Genomic DNA, 21,438 nt, shown 5'->3' on the forward strand with positions numbered 1-21,438 from the left:
TTTTTGCAAAAAAAGTTGTTTAAACAATTTAAATAACTTTTTTCCATTTTTAATTAAAATTTTTAATAAATTATTATATATTATATATTAAATATTTATAGAAAAGATACAAAACAATACCATGAATACCACGGGTCTTTACCACGCCTCTGGGTGTGGCTTCTGAATCAGTACCAATTCTCCCTTGTCCTTTACACACATCAGTCGGCTTCTTCCATTTTTTATTCTCTCCAGAATAATGAATCTGTCTTTAATAATGAAAAAAATATATAATTATGCGGACAATAATATATTTTATAAACTGGAGAAATAAAACTGTTTTTTTCAAAATCTGAAACAGAAAAAATACTCATTAATAATTTAAAATATTAAATATTTATATAAAAAAATAAAATATATAAAATATTAAACAAATTGTTTATTATTTACAGCACGAATTATAAATTCGACTGGATCGCAATTCAAACTAAGTTAAGTGATCGCATCGCAAAGGACTTCAACCATATATAATGGAAAGTACTAATTAGATTTCTTGTTTTTTTGTTATATTTATAAGTTGTAATAAATATTTTTATGTCATATTATTTGCTTATTACTACATTGCATATTAAAAAAGAATAATGCATTTTAAAGTATAATTTTATTGTAATACTTTGCGACACAACCACTAGCTCAGTTTAAATTGCGATCAACTTTATTAACTGAAAAATGCATTATTTCTTTAAGTATTCCAATAAAAAGGAAACTTAATGTTAATAAATTTTTTAATTGCACATGAATCTTTGAACAGCAATGTAGTAATTAGCAATGTTTTCCCACCTCTTCTTCCCAAGCGACTCAGAATGTCATTAAAATATATAAAAATGTGTCACAATTATTACTTTGTTATACAAAATTATTTCTTTTTCTGAGTCGCTTTCTGTTGTGCTTCGATAATGTGCTGCGGTTCCCGAATTGACATATTTCTTGCCGTTCTACTGTCTACTATTTCAGGAACCAAACAGTCTTCGTAAAATCTTGTAAGCTGTGGCAACATTTTGGTTTCCCAAAAAATGTCATCACGCTCGACAAACGTGTACTTCAATCCATGGGGTGTCCACACAGCAAAGATGCAACAGTCTCTTTGCGTTATGTGGAGTTGTCCTTGTATTTGGAAGTAGTAAGCGTGTCTTTTATTCATTTTATTTTCATCATTTTTGTCAAATATTTTATCTATATTTGAAATTTTGTTTAAAATTGCATCGGAGGGAGACATTTCCCGTGCCACATATGGACATTTAATTTCTACAACGGTATCGTCTTCAATAATGCCGTCAGGCGATGCCGCAAGATACGGAATATCTTTATCTATAAACATTCCGCATTCAGTAATGTCTACTCCTAGCTCCGTTTGCAATTGCTTTCGTGCAATCATCTCTTTTTCTTTACCCCACTCAATAGCCGCATTGGTTAATTGAGGAGGATAAAGAATTGCTTTAACGAGATTTTTGCACAAAGTGGTCTCTCTTCTACTACAAACTTTTCCAAAGTTTGATGCAGTAAGAAGATTTCGCCGTACTATGTGCCACTCCGGATTTTCATGCTGACCCCGTGTGGCACATTTTAATACCTCACGTTCGCGTTGCTGTTCTATTAACATTTCGTTATGACTACGTTTTAATTGTTCGTACATCTTGTATGTAATTAATCGAATTGAACTGTAAAAGACTTAAACCAGGTGGCTGAAAATTCTTATAAAAGAAAAATTAGTTTAGAAAAAATAAACTAACACAAATAAAAAACTCAAGTTTTGAAAATTAGAAAAAGGAGGATTTAATTGGCATAAAAAACCCTCCCCCAGCATGGGAGGAGGGAAAAAGCCGTAATTGAGAAATACATTTGATACACAAATTCTTAACAAAATGCATGCATGCTTACAACCGGAAATAACAAAGAAAAATGTTAATTGAGTTACTCACAGATCTGGAGAAAATAACTTAAATCTGGATCTTAGAAACGATACCAAAACCTCTTTGTTTCTATCCGAATAAATTATAAATTTGTTCCTTCTTTGTGGAAATTATGAGTCGGCAGGAACAGCCTGCTTTCTCAAATGGGATCAGCCCAATTCCTTTTCGGGAGCAGCCCGAGCAAATTACAGGAGCAGCCTGTTTCACAAATGGGAGCAGCCCAAACAATTTACAGGAGCAGCTTGTTTCTGTTGTTAAAACTGATAGATAACTTTCTGGGAGCAGCCCGTAATAACACTTAATTTCCCGGGAACAGCCCGTAATACATTGACAACTTTAAAATTTATTTCTCTGCTTTATTGACAAATACTCTAATTTCACAATCATGTGTCTCCGTCAACATCTGCTGTTAAACTAACAAACGAAACCGAACATGTAAATAAAAAACCGAGAAAATCAATATATTTATCGTTGCTAGGGAAAGAATCGAAACGAGTTTAATAACATAAACCGAATAAATTCAATATGTGAAAAAAGGCGCGACATAAACCGAATAAATTCAATATGTGAAAAAAAACGCGAACATACCGCCCGCCTCGTCATAGACGAAAGTGGCTTCCTTCTAAAAACCTTTTAGCATTTTCCTATTTATCTTTTCTCTGTTCGTTAGAAGATCTTTCTTCCTTATCCTTTTCTTCTTCCTGAAGAATTGGTATTATTCTTGTGATTGATCTTTTTAAAACAGTGGTTGACGTTTTTAAAGTAACCACTCTGACTAATCCATCTGCCCCAGGATAAATCTTTAAAATTCTTCCCATTGACCACTTTGCAGGAGATAAACCTTCTTCCCTGAGAATCACTAGTTGACCTTCCCTTAAGTTTTCTGATTCTCTAAACCATTTGGTTCGCTCCTGCAAATTGGTCAAGTATTCTTGTGACCAGCGCTTCCAATAATGCGACCTTATTTTTTGCAGAAGCTGATATCGATTCAATCGATTTTCTGGAATGTCAATTAACTCAGCCTCTGGAATCAAAGTGGAAACTTCCCCTGTGAGGAAATGTGCGGGAGTTAACACATCTAAATCCTCTGGATCATTTGACAAAGGACATAACGGCCTTGAATTCATGCAAGCTTCTATTTGCACTAAAACTGTGCTTAGTTCTTCAAAAGTTAACTTGTGATCCCCCATCACTTTTATTAAATGCCGTTTCATAGATTTAATTCCGGCCTCCCATATTCTGCCAAAATGTGGTGTTCTTGGAGGAATAAATTTCCATTCTGTTCCTTGAGAAGCTAATTTCTCCGCTGTATTTCCAAAAAACTCGGAAGATTCTTCAAACATCTTCCTAAGCTCGACATCTGCTCCCTTGAAATTTGTACCGTTGTCTGAATAAAGAATACGACATACTCCTCGTCGACCTGCAAAACGTCGATATGCTCCAAGAAAGGCTTCTGTACTTAAATCTCCCACCGCTTCTAAATGAACCGCTTTAGTTGCGAGGCAAATGAATAAGGCTATGTATCCTTTATTAGCAGAATGTCCACGACCAGGATTCCGTCGTATCTGCAAAGGTCCCGCATAATCTACCCCCGAAATTGAGAAAGGACGTTCAAAATTTACCCTGTGAAAAGGTAAATCTCCCATCTGTTGCGTTAAAGATGTTGTTTGAAATCTTTTACATTTTGTGCAATTCCGCAAAATTTTCTTGACGAGACTGGAGGCTCCTAAAATCCAAACATGAGTACGAAGAGTGCTTAAAGTTAATGTAACTCCTCCATGCCAGCATTCTTGATGTGCAAAATACACATACATCGAAGATAAATTCGAATGTTTTGGTAAAATGGGTGGAAATTTTGTATTAAATTGCAAAACACTATGACGGAGTCTGCCTTTTACTCTCAAAATCCCTTCTTTATCTAAATAAGGATTTAATTTTTTAAGCTGTGACCTCTTTGACACATTATTTTTGACACGTAAAGTCTCAATATCCTGAAAGAAGACTGATCTCTGAGTGCATTTGATTAAAGCTTTCCGTGACCTCACTAACTCAGAGACACTGAGAAAATTTGGAAAATTTTTCCTTTTATTTCGATGACATTTATCGAAAAATCTAAAACAATAAGCAATAACGCGAGTTGCTCTAAGTAACGATGAAAATCGTGTTATAATTTCATCTTCCTCCTGCCCTTGTTCCATGGCAATAGCAAAAGAAGAAAGTATTTGAGAATCGGCATCCCTTAAAACTTGCCCTTCATCTTGTTTTGACGAAAAATCTTGAAATTATGATAAACAGAGAGGGCCATGCCACCACAAACTTGAATCACGCAATTCAGAAGCACTCAAACCTCTTGAAGCCATATCAGCTGGATTCTGTTTGGTAGGAATGTATTTCCAGGATGCTTCCGGTAATTGAGTTTGTATAAAAGAAACTCTATTTGCTATAAATGTTTTCCATTGACTTGGATGCTTCTTTATCCAAGCTAAAGTTACTTGACTGTCAGACCAGGCAATTACATCAAGATCTTTCAAAAAATTTAATTTCCTCACATGATTAAATAACCGAACTAATAAAGCTGCCCCACACAATTCTAATTTTGGAATACTCACGGTTTTAACAGGAGACACTTTTGCCTTAGAAGCGACCAAAGAAACGTTAATTTTCCCCTCTTCGGAAACTGTGCGAATATAAATTGCCGCCGCATAAGCTCGAGTTGAAGCATCGCAAAATCCATGCAATTCCATCTTTGATTTTGGAGAACTTTCGAACCAACGGTTGATTTTTAAATTATTCAAATCCTGTAAGGAATTTTGAAACCCCTTCCAAAATTGCTGTTTATTAAAATCAAGTTTCTCATCCCATCCCACTCCTGCAATCCAAAGATCCTGAATAAAAATCTTTCCCGCGATTATCACTGGTGATATCCATCCCAACGGATCATAAAGTTTTGAAAGACAGGAGAGAATATTTCGTTTAGTAAATATATTGATTGAAATTCCTTGAGTTTTTACCGAAAATCCAAAAGCATCTAAAAAAGGATCCCATTGTATTCCCAAAGTTTTCACTGTTTCAAAAGTTTCCTTAGGAATTTCTGTATTCGAAATTTCTTGTCTCTTCAAATTCTCTGGCAAAAGTGAATTATGATTTGCCGCCCATTTATCTAACTCTATACCGGCCGTTTTTAAAAGTGAAATTAATTCTTTCCGTTCTCTTTGTGCCTCGTAAAGACAATCTGCTCCCCCGAAAATATCGTCGACATACGTCTGTGATCGAAGACATTGTGCCCCCTGAGGAAAACGATGTCCTTCATCAATAACCAATTGTTGAAGAGTTTTAATCGCAAGATATGGAGCACAAGCGGTTCCGTAAGTTACCATCGTATGACGATATTCCATGGAAGCTTCACTTTCATTTGGTGACCATAAAATACGCAAAAAATCTCTGTCATTTTGATGAATTTTAATCTGTCTAAACATTTTTATAATATCTGCGGTGAAAACAAAACGAAATCTTCGCCAATTTAACAAAACAAGAGTCAAATTATTTTGTAAAGGAGGACCAATTATTAATGCTTTATTGAGGCTCTGTTGATGTGCTGTCTGTCTTGAAGCATCAGAAACCACTCTAATTTTCCATCGAGGTACCTCCGTAATTACCGCATGATGAGGTAAATACCATACTCTAGTACTCTTGATTTCATCGTGAGGAACCCGCTCCATATGTTTCAATTCTTCATATTCTTTTAGAAATTCCTGATATTTAAAATTTAATTTTGCATCCCGAGAAAGTCTCCTTCTCAAAGCTGTTAACGAATGCTGAGCAATTCAACGAATTTCTTCTACGGCGTCTGGTGGATCTAACTTGAAAGGGAGTCGCACCACATATCGGCCGTCCGTGTCTCGATAATGTGTTGTTTTAAAAAATTCCTCACATTTTTCTTCCTCCGGATTTAATAAATGCGAATTTTCCTTGAATTCTTCTGATTCCCAAAGCCGTTGCAAAGAATTTCGGAGTTCCTCTTCTGCAGCGCATACCATAGAAATTGCCGAATCTTCAATCAAATTCTCCGCCCGCCGTGCAGAATTAAATGGAGGGACTCCAGAAATTATCCATCCAAAAACCGTGTCTTGAGCTATAAGATCTGTTTCTGGCCAACGATATAAACCTTCCTTAATCAAAACGCTGTATTCTGAAGCTCCTAAAAGAATATCCACCTTTGCCGGCTTGAAAAAAATAAGGATCTGCAAGAGGCTTCTTAAAATTTTCCAGAATATCCTTTGCCTTTATTTCCTTTGACGGTAACAAACCTGTCAATTTTGGCAAAATCAAAACCTCTATTTCCAAAGAAAATTCCGAATCCTGAAAAGATCTTAATACTATCGTGGATTTTGAACGAACCGTTCCCGCTTTTAAAGCACCGATGCCTGACAACGAAACATGTACGCGTGAACGAGTTAAACAAAGCGTCTGTGCTAATGCTTCTGTAATAAAAGATATCTGAGATCCTTGATCTAAAAATGCCCTTGATTTTAAACTAATTTCCTTATTAGAAATTAAAATCTGTGCAGTTGGAAGTAATACTCCTCCTTTATTTGAATCAATATTTGCGGATAAAATGCTGTCATTTAGTCACAAAGAAACTTCTTCCGTAGTTTCTTTAACAATCTCTGGATGCAAAAGTGTGTGGTGTTGTTTCTTGCAAATATTGCAGCGTCGTGGCGATTTACAAAACTGCATACGATGATGTCCTAGGCAATTAAAACAAAGTCTTAAACGTCGTACATCATCGCGTCGTTCCTTCAAACTTTTCTTCCCGAAATCAGGGCATGAGCTCACAAAATGTTTCTGTGAACATAATGGACATTTCCTTTCTAAATTGTATGGATGTGGCTTATTTTCAGCATGATAAGCCTTCACAAATTTCTCCTTCTGAAATACTTTCTTCGGTTCCTTCTCAAATTTCCTTGTTGCTTTCACAGAATTTAATCCGTCCCTCCGACAATTAAGCCAACGGACTAAATCTGCCATTTTAGGAAAAACCGTAGATTTGTCTAATGAATTTCTTGAACCGAAATTATTTTCATCGAGAGAATTATCACGGAAAGCCAAATGTTCCTCCCAAAGCCTATGAGTTTCGGAATCTAAAATTTGAAGAAGTCGATGACACATCATTGCCTCTAAAAGATCCGTATCTGATTTTGTTATCTTTTTCATTGCCAAAAACGTTAAATTCATCGCTTTGACTCGACTATTAATTTCCTCTGCCAACAATGTTTTTATTGGTTGCAAATTTGCTAATTTATCCATTAGCATGTTAAGCTGATGACGTGGTTTGTCAAAAGTATCTTTGAGTTCTTTCCATGCTATATTATAATTATCTCCCTTAAGAGGAAGATGGGCAATCGACTTCTTAACATCATCCGTCAAACTCGCAAGTAAATACCGAAATTTTTCTAAATCCGACAAATTTTCCCTTTCATGAATCGTCGAAATAAAATATGAACTAAACGTATCCCAATCTTCCGTTTTCCCGGAAAATTTCACCACCGATAATTTTGGCAATTTACTCGTTTCTCCCCTTCCCTCATTTGCCACATTTGTAGCAACCGATTCTACCGAAGATGTTGACGGTTGCGCGACATTTTCTATTTCGGCTAACAAACTATATAATTCGTCTCTAATATTACGATAAGATATTTCTATTTCTTGAATAAAATTTTCCACGATATACGGGTCCCGTTCACTGACGCTAATTTCAAGATCCGTATTATAAATATCCGTCCAATAACCCTTAAGATCATCCAAAGCGTTTTTAACTTGTATCGTTGACAAAGAAGTACGCGGTGTTTGAAGTAACGAAAAGAGAATACGACGCAAAGCATCCGCTCTCCTCTTCTGCTGTCCTACTAGACGCTTGATCGAAATCGGAGCCATTTCGAAGAATTTTTAAATCAACAATTTATTTTCTGAAATGTTTTCCAAAAAAGAATCATTTGAATAATAATTTGAACTTTAATTTATTTAATTTTAGTTTAATTTCTTTTTTTTAAAAAGAAAAGCGTGCAAAATTTATTTAAATTTAAATCCCAAATCAAATTATTTATTGTATTTTTAATTTTTTTTTTAATTTTTCTTTTTACCTATTATTTACTTTAAAACTATATTAGAATTTAATTTTAATTTATTTTATATTCAATTTTAAAGTTTTTTTTTTTTTTGAAAAATTTCTTTGTTCTCAATATAAATCTCAATCAATGTGAATTCATTATTTCACAACAATTCAAATTATTATTCAAAACAAAATCAACACAATGAAATCTCTAAAAGGAAAAATGTAATTTGTGTAACAAATATCCAAGAAATTCACATAACAACACTGTTAAATCAATATGTAATAAACTCAAATGATTTCAATAAAAGAATTCAATAAACTGAAATAAACTTTCCAAAAACTTCTTCGCAAATATTACTCATTATTTTTTTTTTAAAGAAAACAAACGTCGCCACCTGGTATCCGGCTCGAAGGACCAAAAAATGTATGTAATTAATCGAATTGAACTGTAAAAGACTTAAACCAGGTGGCTGAAAATTCTTATAGAAGAAAAATTAGTTTAGAAAAAATAAACTAACACAAATAAAAAACTCAAGTTTTGAAAATTAGAAAAAGGAGGATTTAATTGGCATAAAAAACCCTCCCCCAGCATGGGAGGAGGGAAAAGCCGTAATTGAGAAATACATTTGATACACAAATTCTTAACAAAATGCATGCATGCTTACAACCGGAAATAACAAAGAAAAATGTTAATTGAGTTACTCACAGATCTGGAGAAAATAACTTAAATCTGGATCTTAGAAACGATACCAAAACCTCTTTGTTTCTATCCGAATAAATTATAAATTTGTTCCTTCTTTGTGGAAATTATGAGTCGGCAGGAACAGCCTGCTTTCTCAAATGGGATCAGCCCAATTCCTTTTCGGGAGCAGCCCGAGCAAATTACAGGAGCAGCCTGTTTCACAAATGGGAGCAGCCCAAACAATTTACAGGAGCAGCTTGTTTCTGTTGTTAAAACTGATAGATAACTTTCTGGGAGCAGCCCGTAATAACACTTAATTTCCCGGGAACAGCCCGTAATACATTGACAACTTTAAAATTTATTTCTCTGCTTTATTGACAAATACTCTAATTTCACAATCATGTGTCTCCGTCAACATCTGCTGTTAAACTAACAAACGAAACCGAACATGTAAATAAAAAACCGAGAAAATCAATATATTTATCGTTGCTAGGGAAAGAATCGAAACGAGTTTAATAACATAAACCGAATAAATTCAATATGTGAAAAAAGGCGCGACATAAACCGAATAAATTCAATATGTGAAAAAAGGCGCGAACACATCTCATTATCTATGTCTGGTCGTTCCACATCAGGACCATAATTTTTATCTGTAGAACATGTATTAGTATAATGTTTAGATGTACGAACAGAAACACCTAATTCTTTAGCTGCTTGCACACGTTGCTGATATTTTTTTTTTTTAACAATAAGTTTTTGTTCAAGTAGTTTAGCTTGAGTGGGTGGTTCTGTACCCATTACATTACAAACCGCGCTCACAGCTTGCGAAGTATTAAACTGTATTGCTGATACTTTAACGCGACTTTCGTAAGAACCTTTTCGTGCAAAATGAATACGTTTTCCACCAATAAGTTTACTAATAATTCCATTGCAACTTTCCACGGAATTACTAGTAAACTCATATAATAAACTATCAGCATTTTCGATTGTACGCTTCATCGCAATTTCAATTTTCGAAAGTAACCCAGCCTTTTGCAATTGAGGTATAAGATTTTCCTCACCTTCTTTTCTTTCTTCCGTACAGAAATATTGTAACGAAAAGCAATCTTTATGCTCACTAAATACATGGCTGGGTATATTTCGTAAATCTTTTATTAATCCTGAGAGTTTATGCTGTCGTGATCTCTCACTATTGCGACGAAACGTAACAGCTTTTACAACAGCGTTACGAATTTTCATAACGCTATTCGTAACTACTTTTTTCAATTTTGCGACATTTCTACTACCGGTGCTTCCCGCTTCACGTATCTTATTAGACAGATTGCGCAGAAGATGATTCGTGCATTCAATCTTCTGCACAACAGTGTCTGGATACGGTGGGAAATCTCTTAATGTTTTTAATACATTACTGTCGCCATCACCAATATATTTACTATAAATAAGTCCATGCATTTCCATGCTATTTCGAAAGCCTTCGAGGATTATGTCGCTTTCCATACTAGTGGAGCTCTGATTCTGCCCCCAGTTTTTAAAACATCTGTGTTCCTTTGCTGCTGTATTAATTTTGGCAGCTCTAGCACAAATAACGCAATATTTGTTTCGAATGCCTACAAATAATATTTTTCCCGTATAATATCCCATAATAACCGCAGCTCCGGATGGAGAATCATAACCACCACTGCGGTAGGATCTCTTTATCCAGGAGCCGTCTGTTACTACGAGTATGTGCGGAATGTCATTTATTAAATCTCCTCTTTCAATTGCCAATCGTTTTTCCTCTAAACCTGCTACACGTATTTCTTCGTCGATGGCAATTGCGAAGGCTTCCGAAATTTCTTCATGATATTTAATATAAGTTTTGTTATTCATACATGGAACATCCACAGCAGCAAGAAGCTCTTCAAGCTGCGTGTGACCGGTCCCTGTCAAAATGGTACCGCACACGGCACCTTTATTGACATCCAATATGTTGTCGTCTGTCGGTTCATTCCAAAAACTATTTTTGAAGTGACACATTCGACATTCAACAAAATATTGGGTTTTGAGACCGTGACGTTTCGTTTTTGTAATACAAAGATCAATAAGACGACATTCGTTGATCCAGTGACAGGACAGTCTTTGCAATTCAGCAAAAACATGCCCAAAATTAACGATACCTCGTCCATTAATCTTTATAAAATTCAAACGATTAACGTCGATGTTCTCGTCTGTATAGAGAGCGATATCATCTACATTTTCATTTTCATTACTTTCAATATTTTCTACATTGTCTACATTTTTAACAATTTCTACTTCCACATTTTCTAAATTATTTTGACATGCATTATTAATCAGCTTTTCAGATGAAACATTAGAAATTGATCCTAATGACATCGCATCATCGTCTATTCGCATCATCGCATTATCGTTCCATATTATTTTTATCTAAATTTGGCTCGTTTGCCATATCAAAAATATTATTAATACAATATTCGCGAACATCTAACAGAGACCCGTCGGAATCGTCATTGAAAACATCAATGACATTTCCTACTTCGTTGTCGTGTGTTATTTCGCCCGTAGAAACAGATAGCGATGTCACTGAATTATCAATAATGTTGTCATTTTCGCATGCGTTCAAATCATTCGACGTTCCTGAAACGTCTAACACCGAGAATTCGGGTCTATTCTCGGAATTCTCGATATTTACTCTTTGTTGTTTTTTACCAATTTCCTGTCGCAAGTGAAGCATTCTCCGTAATATTGATGCCCGTTTTGCCATCACACACTTCTTCTTCATGATCTTCGGCATTTTGAAATAATATCCCGTTTATGCCAAAACAAACATGAAATAAACACAAATTTACATTTTTTCTGACACACAATGTAACACTACCGATGCAGGATTGGGGTGATACACATGCAATGATATCCTGCTAAATCCCGCCAATATCAGTTGTCATTGGTTACGCGCCTTTATTCTTTTCGCGATATCAGTGACACTTCCGCCCGGGCTCCACCCCCTTCATTAAAAGTAAAATAGCTGCAGAGTTAAGAGGTAAGTATAACCTTTACATTATTGTTATATATAAATACATATTTTATTTTTTTTTTCAGCGATTCCGCTACCACCGCCACCGCCACCGCCACCGCCACACCGCCACACCGCCACACCGCCACACCGCCACACCGCCACACCGCCACACCGCCACACCGCCACACCGCCACACCGCCACACCGCCACACCGCCACACCGCCACACCGCCACACCGCCACACCGCCACACCGCCACACCGCCACCGCCACACCGCCACACCGCCACACCGCCACACGCCACACCGCCACACCGCCACACCGCCACACCGCCACACCGCCACACCGCCACACCGCCACACGCCACACCGCCACACCGCCACACCGCCACACCGCCACACCGCCACACCGCCACACCGCCACACCACCACACCGCCACACCGCCACACCGCCACACCGCCACACCGCCACACCGCCACACCGCCACACCGCCACACCGCCACACCGCCACACCGCCACACCGCCACACCGCCACACCGCCACACCGCCACACCGCCACACCGCCACACGCCACCGCCACACCGCCACACCGCCACACCGCCACACCGCCACACCGCCACACCGCCACACCGCCACACCGCCACACCGCCACACCGCCACACCGCCACACCGCCACACCGCCACACCGCCACACCGCCACACCGCCACACCGCCACCGGAATCGGCACCGGTACCGGTATCGGTACCGGTACAAACATTACGAAGAGGAAGAAGAGGACGAAAAGGCTCTAGAGGCCAAAATGTATATAAAAATATAAATATTTATATGTAATGTATATATTATATGTATATATTTATATGTATATGTATTTATTGTAATGGTATATACTATCAAAATTTAAAAAAAACCAATATATGTATATTTATTAAATAATATTAATATTTATTTATAATTAATACAATAAATAATCATTAATTAAATTATTATAAATTAAATTATAAGTTATCATAAATTATCTGTCCTTTTCTATTCGGAAAATTCGTTGCCGTAAATGCACCACACGAGGTGCACTTTAGCACCATTCGTATTTTCCATTTTCCGTCTCCAGTAAATAATGTTTTATTGTAATTTCGGTTTCAATATATGTGCAATGTTATTCTATAGGGTGCTACAGAGCCGTATTTTGCAATTAGGCCGTCAAAAATTAATAATAAATGATATATCGCTTGCGGCTGACTGCACCTGTGCTCTCCACTAGACGCACCTATCTCCACCTTCATAAAAAATTTATTTTTACCTGAATCTAAAAAAATCGCTCTGTAACACCCTGCGGGCTATCCTTCTAAACACAAATATCATTTGTTTATTAATATTTATTCAGTATTTTGGCCGAAAAATGGAAAATACGTCTCCGTAAATGCACCACACAAGGTGCACTTTAGCACCATCCGTATTTTCCATTTTCTGCCTCCAGTAAATAATGTTTTATCGTATCTTCGGTTCTAATATATGCGCAATGTTATTCTACAGGGTGCTACAGAGGCGGATTTTGCATTTAGGCTCTCAAAAATTTATAATAAATCAATTACTGCTTGCGGCTGACTGCACTTGTGCTCTTCACTAGATGCACCTATCTCCACCTTCATAAAAAATTTATTTTGACCTAAATCTAAAAAAATCGCTCTGTAGCACCCTGTAGTTAATTCTTCTGAGCACGAATATCATTAATTTATTAACATTTATTCAGTATTTTGTCCGAAAAATGAAAAATACAATTTCGTGCTTCACGATCGACCGCCAGAGGCTGTTACTGTTGCTCCTGTTCACCTTTAAGCCTTATGTCATAAGGCCAGCGCACACACTTTTGCATAACCATGGACGTAAGAATATATGGACGGAGTCTAAAGTAAGTGGATGAGCAAGGGATTTGGCAAATTTGCGGTAAGGGGAATGAGCTTAGTGTCTCTTTTTACAAGTGGACACCGTCGGTTACTATCGACTTTGTAACGAACTTAGCCGAAGTTAGTAAACGTAGAATTGCATTTTTAGCCTTTCGGGAACCATCGAATATTCGGCGGAAACACACGACGGTGTCCTATTGTAGAAAGAGATAGTACTACACCCCCCTTATCGCGAATTAGGCAGGTTTCGAATTTTAGACTCCGTCCATATATTCTTACGTCCATGTGCATAACGCATAACGCATAAAGCATAGTGCACAACGCAACGCAGTGCAACGCACATACTTGCGCATTAGCTCTAACCTACAAATTATGAACTGTACACAATGGCAGATTTTCGATTTGATATAGACGACGACGAAGAATTTTTATTGTTAGCTTTTTTACAATTATGTTTAGTATGTAAATTACGACAAAGAAATATAAGTAAATGATCTTTAAAATCAGTGAGTTCTTTGTTATATAAATACGGGTAATCACGCACTAAAGAGATAAGCAGAGCATCTCCTTCAATTTCATTTTGCTGATCTATTTCATCCTCAATATTTTGCAAACCAAAACTGTCTTCATTTTCCACATATAAATTTTCAATATATTCAGTATTAGAATATTTATGATCCAATTTTTACTATTTAATTTTTTCATCGAACAAAATAGAGGTTAGAAACTTAATAAACCGCCAAAATGACTGAAAATATAACGACATCTTGGCATGTATCTTTTGCATAATACATAAAAGTTCGTTTTTACGTATTTTTCGTCCCTTTATGCATTATGCTTTACGCACTATGCAATATTCGCATAATGAATGGTGGGGATAAAAATAAAGAACTCTGATTGGATGATATCTTTATGCTTTATGCGTTATGCGTTAGGCGCACCGCACAAGACTTTCCGTAAACGCGTTACGTTACGTTACAGTACGAACCTTAAACTTAAGCCACATTTATACTTAAACTTGGGTTAACGCACAAAGAAAAACGTAAACGTAATAGAACGTAACGTTAAGAAGCAAGTGGAACGTGGAGATATTTGCGGAAGAGAGAAATCGAAAATTTATCGTATATGAGGTAAATATTTAATACATCTTATATATATCTGTAGAAGTTTATTTCTTTTATTTTTTATGGGATGGCTGGCGGGCGTATAAACTTTGAAGATCGACCGTTCTCTGATATACTATAATTTATTTGTATCGAATTACACTCTTTTAATTTGTCGCTTACTACCGTTCACAATGCCGTCTCTCTACCGACTGCCTCGCTCGTCGATTCGCGCCTAATAACCTAGCTCGTCGAATACGGTATCACGCGAAAGTCGCGTGACAATAATATTCACTGTCGATCGCGCGGAAACTTAGCATCCTACAATCGGCCATTTTGACCGGACTGTCGTCCCGACTGTCCGTTTTTCTCAACATTCTTTCCGGCCTCGTCCTCCATTTCTTCCGAAGTCTCGTAATCGTCGTCGCGGATTCAGGGCTTCATGCAGTCAGCGGCGGACGACGTCTGGGCGGGGCCCTCGCTTTCGCCTATCTTATTTAAAAAATAGCGGTGATTTCGCAGGACTTTTATGACTTCATATGGTCCCAAGTATTTGTGCGCTAATTTGAGATGAGGACCTCTTTGTGTTCGCTTGATTGCCACAAGATCTCCTTCGCGGTAATTCACGGGTTGTTTTTTCTTTTTGTCGTACGTATTCCGATTTTCTTTTTGGATCTTTTGGATATTCCTTCTCGCTTCTTCTCGTAGTTCCGTTCGCTCATCGTCGAAGACGGCAACAAGTTCATTCTCGAGCAGCTTTCTGATTGCGGGATTATCCTTGATGCGTGGATGAACGCCTAACAACACGCGGAAAGGCGTCATGCCAATGCTTCGCTGCATTGTCGCATTCAAACATAATTGCACTGCGTTTAAATGCTTGTACCATTCATTCGACTTGGGCGCTGCTAACTTTGTCAGTAACGGTATCAAGATGCGATTTACGCGTTCTACCTGACCGTTTGCTCGCGGTACTCCGGTGGTTATTAACTGATGTTCTATTCTCGCCACTTGACAGTATTCGCTAAATTCTTTAGAAATACAGGCGGAGCCTCTATTCGATATAATTCTTCTTGAACTACCAAACGTACACATTTTTTTAACCGCTCGATCGCTTCCGCTGCGCTCACGGATTTAGTGGCATATAACCATACGAATTTCGAAAATGCGTCTATTATAACGAAAATATGTACACTCGTGGTCAGAACGGTTGCAACACATGAAGTTGCAACAAGATTTTTAGAAACAGAAAATGCGAACCGCTACATTCGTTCATGTGCAATACATAGATATGACCAGATCTATGTATTGCACGTAAACGAATGTAGCGGTTCGCATTTTCTGTTTCTTAAAATCATGTTGCAACTTCATGTGTTGCAACCATTCTGACCACGACCGTACATAGCTCTTCTTGGTTGAATGTAAGGGACCGAGGAAATCTATATGAAGGGTGTCTAACGGTACGCTTCCCTTCTCGATTGGATTTAAAAATCCTTCCGTTTTACCGTGCTTACGTTCCGCTAAGATACATGAAACGCAATTCTTTATGACGCTTTCTACCTTAGAACGCAAATTAACAATCCAATAGCCTTTTCTCACAAGCGCCTCTGTCTTGTTTGTCCCAAAGTGTTCCTGCTCGTGTGCATTTCTAATTATCTGTCGTTGCATCGCTTTTGGTACAATCAATCTAACGTCGTCGTTATCTCGCTTATACAATATTCCACCGCGGATCAAATAATCGTCTGATTGACTTCGCTTCGTTACATTAAATATCCTCTTTAAGTCGTCATCTGCTTGTTGAGCATTCTTTAACCGTGCTAACAATCCTCTCTCACATTCACTTATTACTAAACATGTCGGTAGGGGGTTCCGACTTAAAGCGTCGACGTGCTTCATTCTATTACCTGTTCTGTGTTCTATTTCATACCTAAATTCTTCTAATGCTAATGCCCATCTGGCCACGCGTACACATAGATCTTTTTTCATCATGGTCTGTGTAAATGCTCGACAATCTGTAATTATTTTAAATTGTATGCCCAGCAGATACACGTGGAAACGTTTGAGCGTTTTAACGATTGCTAAAACTTCCAATTCGTAGCTCGGATATTTTTGCTCCATCGCCGTTGTCTTACCGCTCGCGTAATATACCGGGTGTAACAATTGATCGTCACTACTCCTCTGTAGAAGTATCGCTCCGTACCCGTGTATGGACGCGTCTGTGTGCCACTCGGTCTCTATGCCTACGCGAAATAAATTTAATACTGGTCGTTTGCTCATTATAATTTTCAGCCGTTCAAATGCGTTTCTCTCGACAACTCCGAATTGGAATTTTACATTTATTTTTAACATATTTGACAGTGAGCGCGCAATTACACTATAATTTGGAATAAATTTTCGAAAATAACCGCTTAAGCCTAAAAAAGATTGAACTTGACGAATACTCTCGGGTTCTGGGAAATTTATTACCGCTTTCGTCTTCTGCTCTGATGGCCGTATCGTGCCGTTCTCGATTATATGTCTGAGGAATTCAACTACGCGACGCAAAAAATAACACTTCTTCCAATTTATTGTTAAACCAGCTTGACTCGCAGTATCTAAAACCACTTCAAGGTTTCGTAATCCTTCGCTCTCGTTACTCGATAGTACGATTAAATCGTCCATGTGTTACGTCCAGGCCGTTGATTATTAAAGATAGGAGGAAAGGATGAGGCAGGTCTGGGTAACTTGACCTTATAATCTCGAGACACACAGCAAATAGTGTACTCGAGATACCGTTCACACCGAAAGCTACGATAAGAGTCAATGCCTCGAGAGACAATATGACGTCTTATCTAAGCTGCGTGACCGGTGGCCGCTAATTTTGATAAAGTGATAAAAGTATCACCTATTATCAGGGATGGGGCCGGTGCGACTTATAACTAAAATAATCTGAGAAGGCAGAATAATAAAAAACAAAAACAAATATATTTCTTAAAGTTACAATATAATCCGTATACAACTTTTTAATTGATTAAAATTAGTATCCACAAAGATGACTTTAAGGAACAGGAGGAGAGAATAAGGTAGGCAGGTGTGATTCAGGAAGAATGAAAGAAGTTTGATGTTCAGGATGATAAACAAAAATGACAGGATCGTTGTCAGAAAGGTTGTATTTTGTTTTAAAAGCTGGAGGAGGGAAGGATTGAGGTTCCGGATTTTCTTGAGGTGGGTGCGGGTATTTATCGGCTATCTTGTCGAGGAAATGTCGGTAACTGGAATTAGGTAGAGCTGCGAATGGAGAGGAAATAGAAATGAGAAAAACTCGGGAGAGGAACCGGAGGAGGAATATTAGAAGCAAACGAGGGAAGGCGGTGAGGTGACGCGATCGGCGATGGAGAAAACGATGGGCCTTAAGCCTCGCAATAATTCGCGTACAATCGGAGCTCGGGGTAGCACACTTTACAATTGTAACTTCCGCCGCATGGCATGGGAAGTTTTCTCTTTAATTCAGTAAGTAAGTAGTCGTATTCCGACGTATTCTTATCAGAGTCAGCGGAAGTGCGTGGGCAAGTTCGGCTCACTATAAATGAGCGAATCGATTTAATAATTGTTTTACGGAAACTCGAAAAAAAGTGAGAATCAGACTTACTACTTAGGCGGATTAATAAACAGGCGAAGTTTATAATGTCAAACGTTCCTCTGGCGGAGCAGTAGATTCGTGATTCCGGTGGAAGTTCGGCGGATTTGAGCGGCTAGCGGATCGGCTGGTTTGAACGGCTAGCGGATCGGCTGGTTCTTCCTTCGGTTTAGAGCACTCACGAATCGTGGTTAAAATAATGCCAGGTATCAAGAGACTTTTTTAGAATAAATGAATGTTCCGCCCGCTCGCGCTTTTTATATGATTCAAAAGGGCGTTGTTTACGGGTGCCGTGCGCACCGCTTATCGTAGGGCAGTCTGATTCACTTTTCCGAATTTTCCGTTGTTATGACTCTTTTCTTAAAAACAATCCACTCGACCTTTCATTTATTGTTAGTCATCTTTGTGGATTCAGAATGTTCTGGAAAGAAAGAAATTAAAAGGGCGTGGACGTAACACATGTATAATAATACAATTTTTTGTTTAACTAAATCTCTAAAGATCGCGCTTATGAATCTCTGGAAGACTGAGGGGGAGTTGCATAAACCAAAAGGAACCCTCAAAAACTCGTATTGTCCGTCCGGTACAATGAAAGAAGTATACTTTACACTAGCCTTGTCTACCTGCACATAAAAAAATCCATTTTTTAAATCGATGGTACTAAAAACTCTTGCGTCTTGCAACCAATCTAATTGGTCTTCGATGAGGGGAAGGAAATATCTGTCTTTAATTATTTTTTTATTTAACATCCGGTAATCGACACAAAGTCTGGGAGACCCATTTTTTTTCTTAACAAAAACAACTGGACTCGCGAAATCGGAAACGGATTCTCTGATAATTCCTTCCTCCTTCCACTCATTTATCTGAGCATTAACAATGTCTCTCTCGTACTGTGAGAGACGCCTCGCCTTTTGATAAACGGGTTCCTCGTCCTTCAAAATAATAGTCATTTTAATATCGGTTTCTCGCTGTTTATTCGGTTTGTAATTTTTACAAACCGAAATAATTCTCTACTAAGCGCGTTAGTATTTGTCGGTGTCTCGCATCATGTATCGACGACGTGTTAACGTCTGTCGAATTCTCATTGCATACCGTGTTGATCATAAATATTTCGGGTCGCGGCTCGCCGTTAGTTGTTACTTCGGAGACAGGAGCAATTGAAATAACGCCTCTTTTGAAATTCATATCCACCGTATCTATAAAGTCCGCACCTATAAACAAACCGTACTGCAAAACAGTATCTGGAACGACTTGAATAAATATAGGGTAGACGTGCTCGTCAATCGAAATATTTGCCTGGAATTCGCCCAAGGTCTTTACGCTATAGCCTCCTATCCCGCAGAATTCTATGCATGACGTTTGCATTTTCGGCGGTTCAATTTTCGCATATTCGCTCATACGCATAATCGTAATATCGCTCCCGGTATCAATTAAGGCTAAGATACGATGATCGTTTATAACTACTTCTCGCGTATATTTCTTATTCGCCACGTGTGAGATCGACGCAACGACGGTTCTTTTTTCGCTATCGCTATTATTTTTTTTAGGGCATTTAGTCGCGATATGCCCGCGTTCGCGGCACTCGAAACATTTTACTCCTAACGTCTTAGTCGGACAATTCACGCCCAGATGGTCGCGCCCGCAACAATTAAAGCAACGCTTACTGTCCGTATATGTTTTTTTCTTGTCGTCAGCTGTCGTGGTCCTCTTCTCACCTTCCCGGCTCGAACCCATCGTTCCCCGATCGCGCAATGCTATTTTTTCGAACGCTTTTAGCAAACCGTCTATGGATGAAAATCCTTGCATACGTGCTTGGTCACGTAATCCCACGTCCGGTATACCGTCTATAATATACTCGAGTAGTTCGTCATTTTCGATCGACACATGGTTACCCATAATAGTTTTGTCATGTATGTATTCACGAAAAGTTTCTTCCTTTTTCTACACGCGCTTTTCAAACTGTCGGCGTAAACAAAGTTTGCTTTCACGGCGTCGGAACATGCTACCCAATTCTTCCAACAGTCTCTCGAAGGTTAAACTCATATACTCGGGCTTCGAGTGAAACCACTCAAACGCCCGTTTTTTTAATCGCATTCCAACTAAAAGTTTCGCACTGTCGTCCTCTAAATAATACGTTATTTTCAAAAATTTTGCTTGCTTTTCCCACGTATCAAAATCACCCGCAATGCCATCAAAGTCACTCAATAAATCGGCCACTGTCGCCAGATGCACTCGCGGCCTTACGCGCGAACTCTCCTCACTAGGCGTCACCAACCCCGTTGCTCTACTAGCCAAATCTTGGCCTCGCTGTTCTCGCAATAATGCAATTTCTCGTCTGGCCAGTTGAAGCTCACGCTCGATAAGTTTTTTCTCTCGTCTACACAGCTCAATATCTCGCTGCAACACATTTCCCGACACGGGAGTCTCATCGGTGTTCTCGCTACAGTCTCGATCGTCCTCTTGTTCACCGATCTCCGCCCAGGATCCCGTCGAATCGGCTTCGAATAACCGTGCAATGAGTTCGATCTTCGTTCCCGTCGCAGGCAACTCACGCGCACGCAATCTACTTTTTAACGCGGCGACAGTCAAGGCATTAGCATCACATGGCATCTCTATTTATTGTTGAAAACTCTTACGGTCAAACTCTCGGTCCACAATACTCGCCTTATCCCGGACGAGCCCCCAATTTTAGATGTAGAAGTTTATTTCTTTTATTTTTTATGGGATGGCTGGCGGACGTATAAACTTTGAAGATCGACCGTTCTCTGATATACTATAATTTATTTGTATCGAATTACACTCTTTTAATTTGTCGCTTACTACCGTTCACAATGCCGTCTCTCTACCGACTGCCTCGCTCGTCGATTCGCGCCTAATATCCTAGCTCGTCGAATACGGTATCACGCGAAAGTCGCGTGACAATAATATTCACTGTCGATTGCGCGGAAACTTAGCATTCTACATATCTGCCTTATCTGCAGGCCTTTAATGCTTCTTTGTGTTTTAACGATTTTAGCTATAATATTCTAATTTATATTCTTATTTTAATATCTATCACTGCTCTA

General features: G+C 38.3%; 3 protein-coding genes across 3 annotated transcripts; all 3 read right to left on the minus strand.

Annotated features, from left to right (window-relative positions):
* Positions 1-895: 895 nt before the first annotated feature.
* Positions 896-1,672, minus strand: LOC139109706 (uncharacterized). The gene has a single exon (XM_070668982.1). It carries the CDS (start codon positions 1,670-1,672, stop codon positions 896-898), a length of 777 nt encoding a protein of 258 aa, XP_070525083.1.
* A 921-nt stretch (positions 1,673-2,593) lies between these two features.
* LOC139109711 (uncharacterized) lies at positions 2,594-7,883 on the minus strand. The gene is made up of 5 exons (XM_070668996.1): positions 6,677-7,883; positions 6,257-6,460; positions 5,881-6,147; positions 4,267-5,751; positions 2,594-4,206 (listed from the first exon to the last, which is right to left on the minus strand). The coding sequence occupies exons 1-5, from the start codon at positions 7,881-7,883 to the stop codon at positions 2,594-2,596; spliced, it is 4,776 nt and encodes a 1,591-aa protein (XP_070525097.1).
* Positions 7,884-17,881: 9,998 nt separating this feature from the next.
* On the minus strand, positions 17,882-21,138 carry LOC139112335 (uncharacterized). The gene has a single exon (XM_070673311.1). The coding sequence runs from the start codon at positions 20,267-20,269 to the stop codon at positions 19,364-19,366; it is 906 nt and encodes a 301-aa protein (XP_070529412.1). The 5' UTR covers positions 20,270-21,138; the 3' UTR covers positions 17,882-19,363.
* Between the last annotated feature and the right edge of the window lie 300 nt (positions 21,139-21,438).

The sequence above is a fragment of the Cardiocondyla obscurior genome, linkage group LG02 (assembly GCF_019399895.1).
Source record: "Cardiocondyla obscurior isolate alpha-2009 linkage group LG02, Cobs3.1, whole genome shotgun sequence".
Classification (NCBI taxonomy): Eukaryota; Metazoa; Arthropoda; class Insecta; order Hymenoptera; family Formicidae; genus Cardiocondyla; species Cardiocondyla obscurior.

Coding starts and splice junctions, on each gene's coding strand:
- LOC139109706 (XM_070668982.1), bottom strand. CDS start 1,672: ATGTACGAACAATTAAAACGTAGTCATAACGAAATGTTAATAGAACAG.
- LOC139109711 (XM_070668996.1), bottom strand. CDS start 7,883: ATGGCTCCGATTTCGATCAAGCGTCTAGTAGGACAGCAGAAGAGGAGA. Junction 6,148..6,256: donor GATTTTGCCAAAATTGACAG/GTTTGTTACCGT, acceptor ATATTCTTTTAG/GAGCTTCAGAATACAGCGTT. Junction 4,207..4,266: donor TTCTGAATTGCGTGATTCAA/GTTTGTGGTGGC, acceptor CGTCAAAACAAG/ATGAAGGGCAAGTTTTAAGG.
- LOC139112335 (XM_070673311.1), bottom strand. CDS start 20,269: ATGGGTAACCATGTGTCGATCGAAAATGACGAACTACTCGAGTATATT.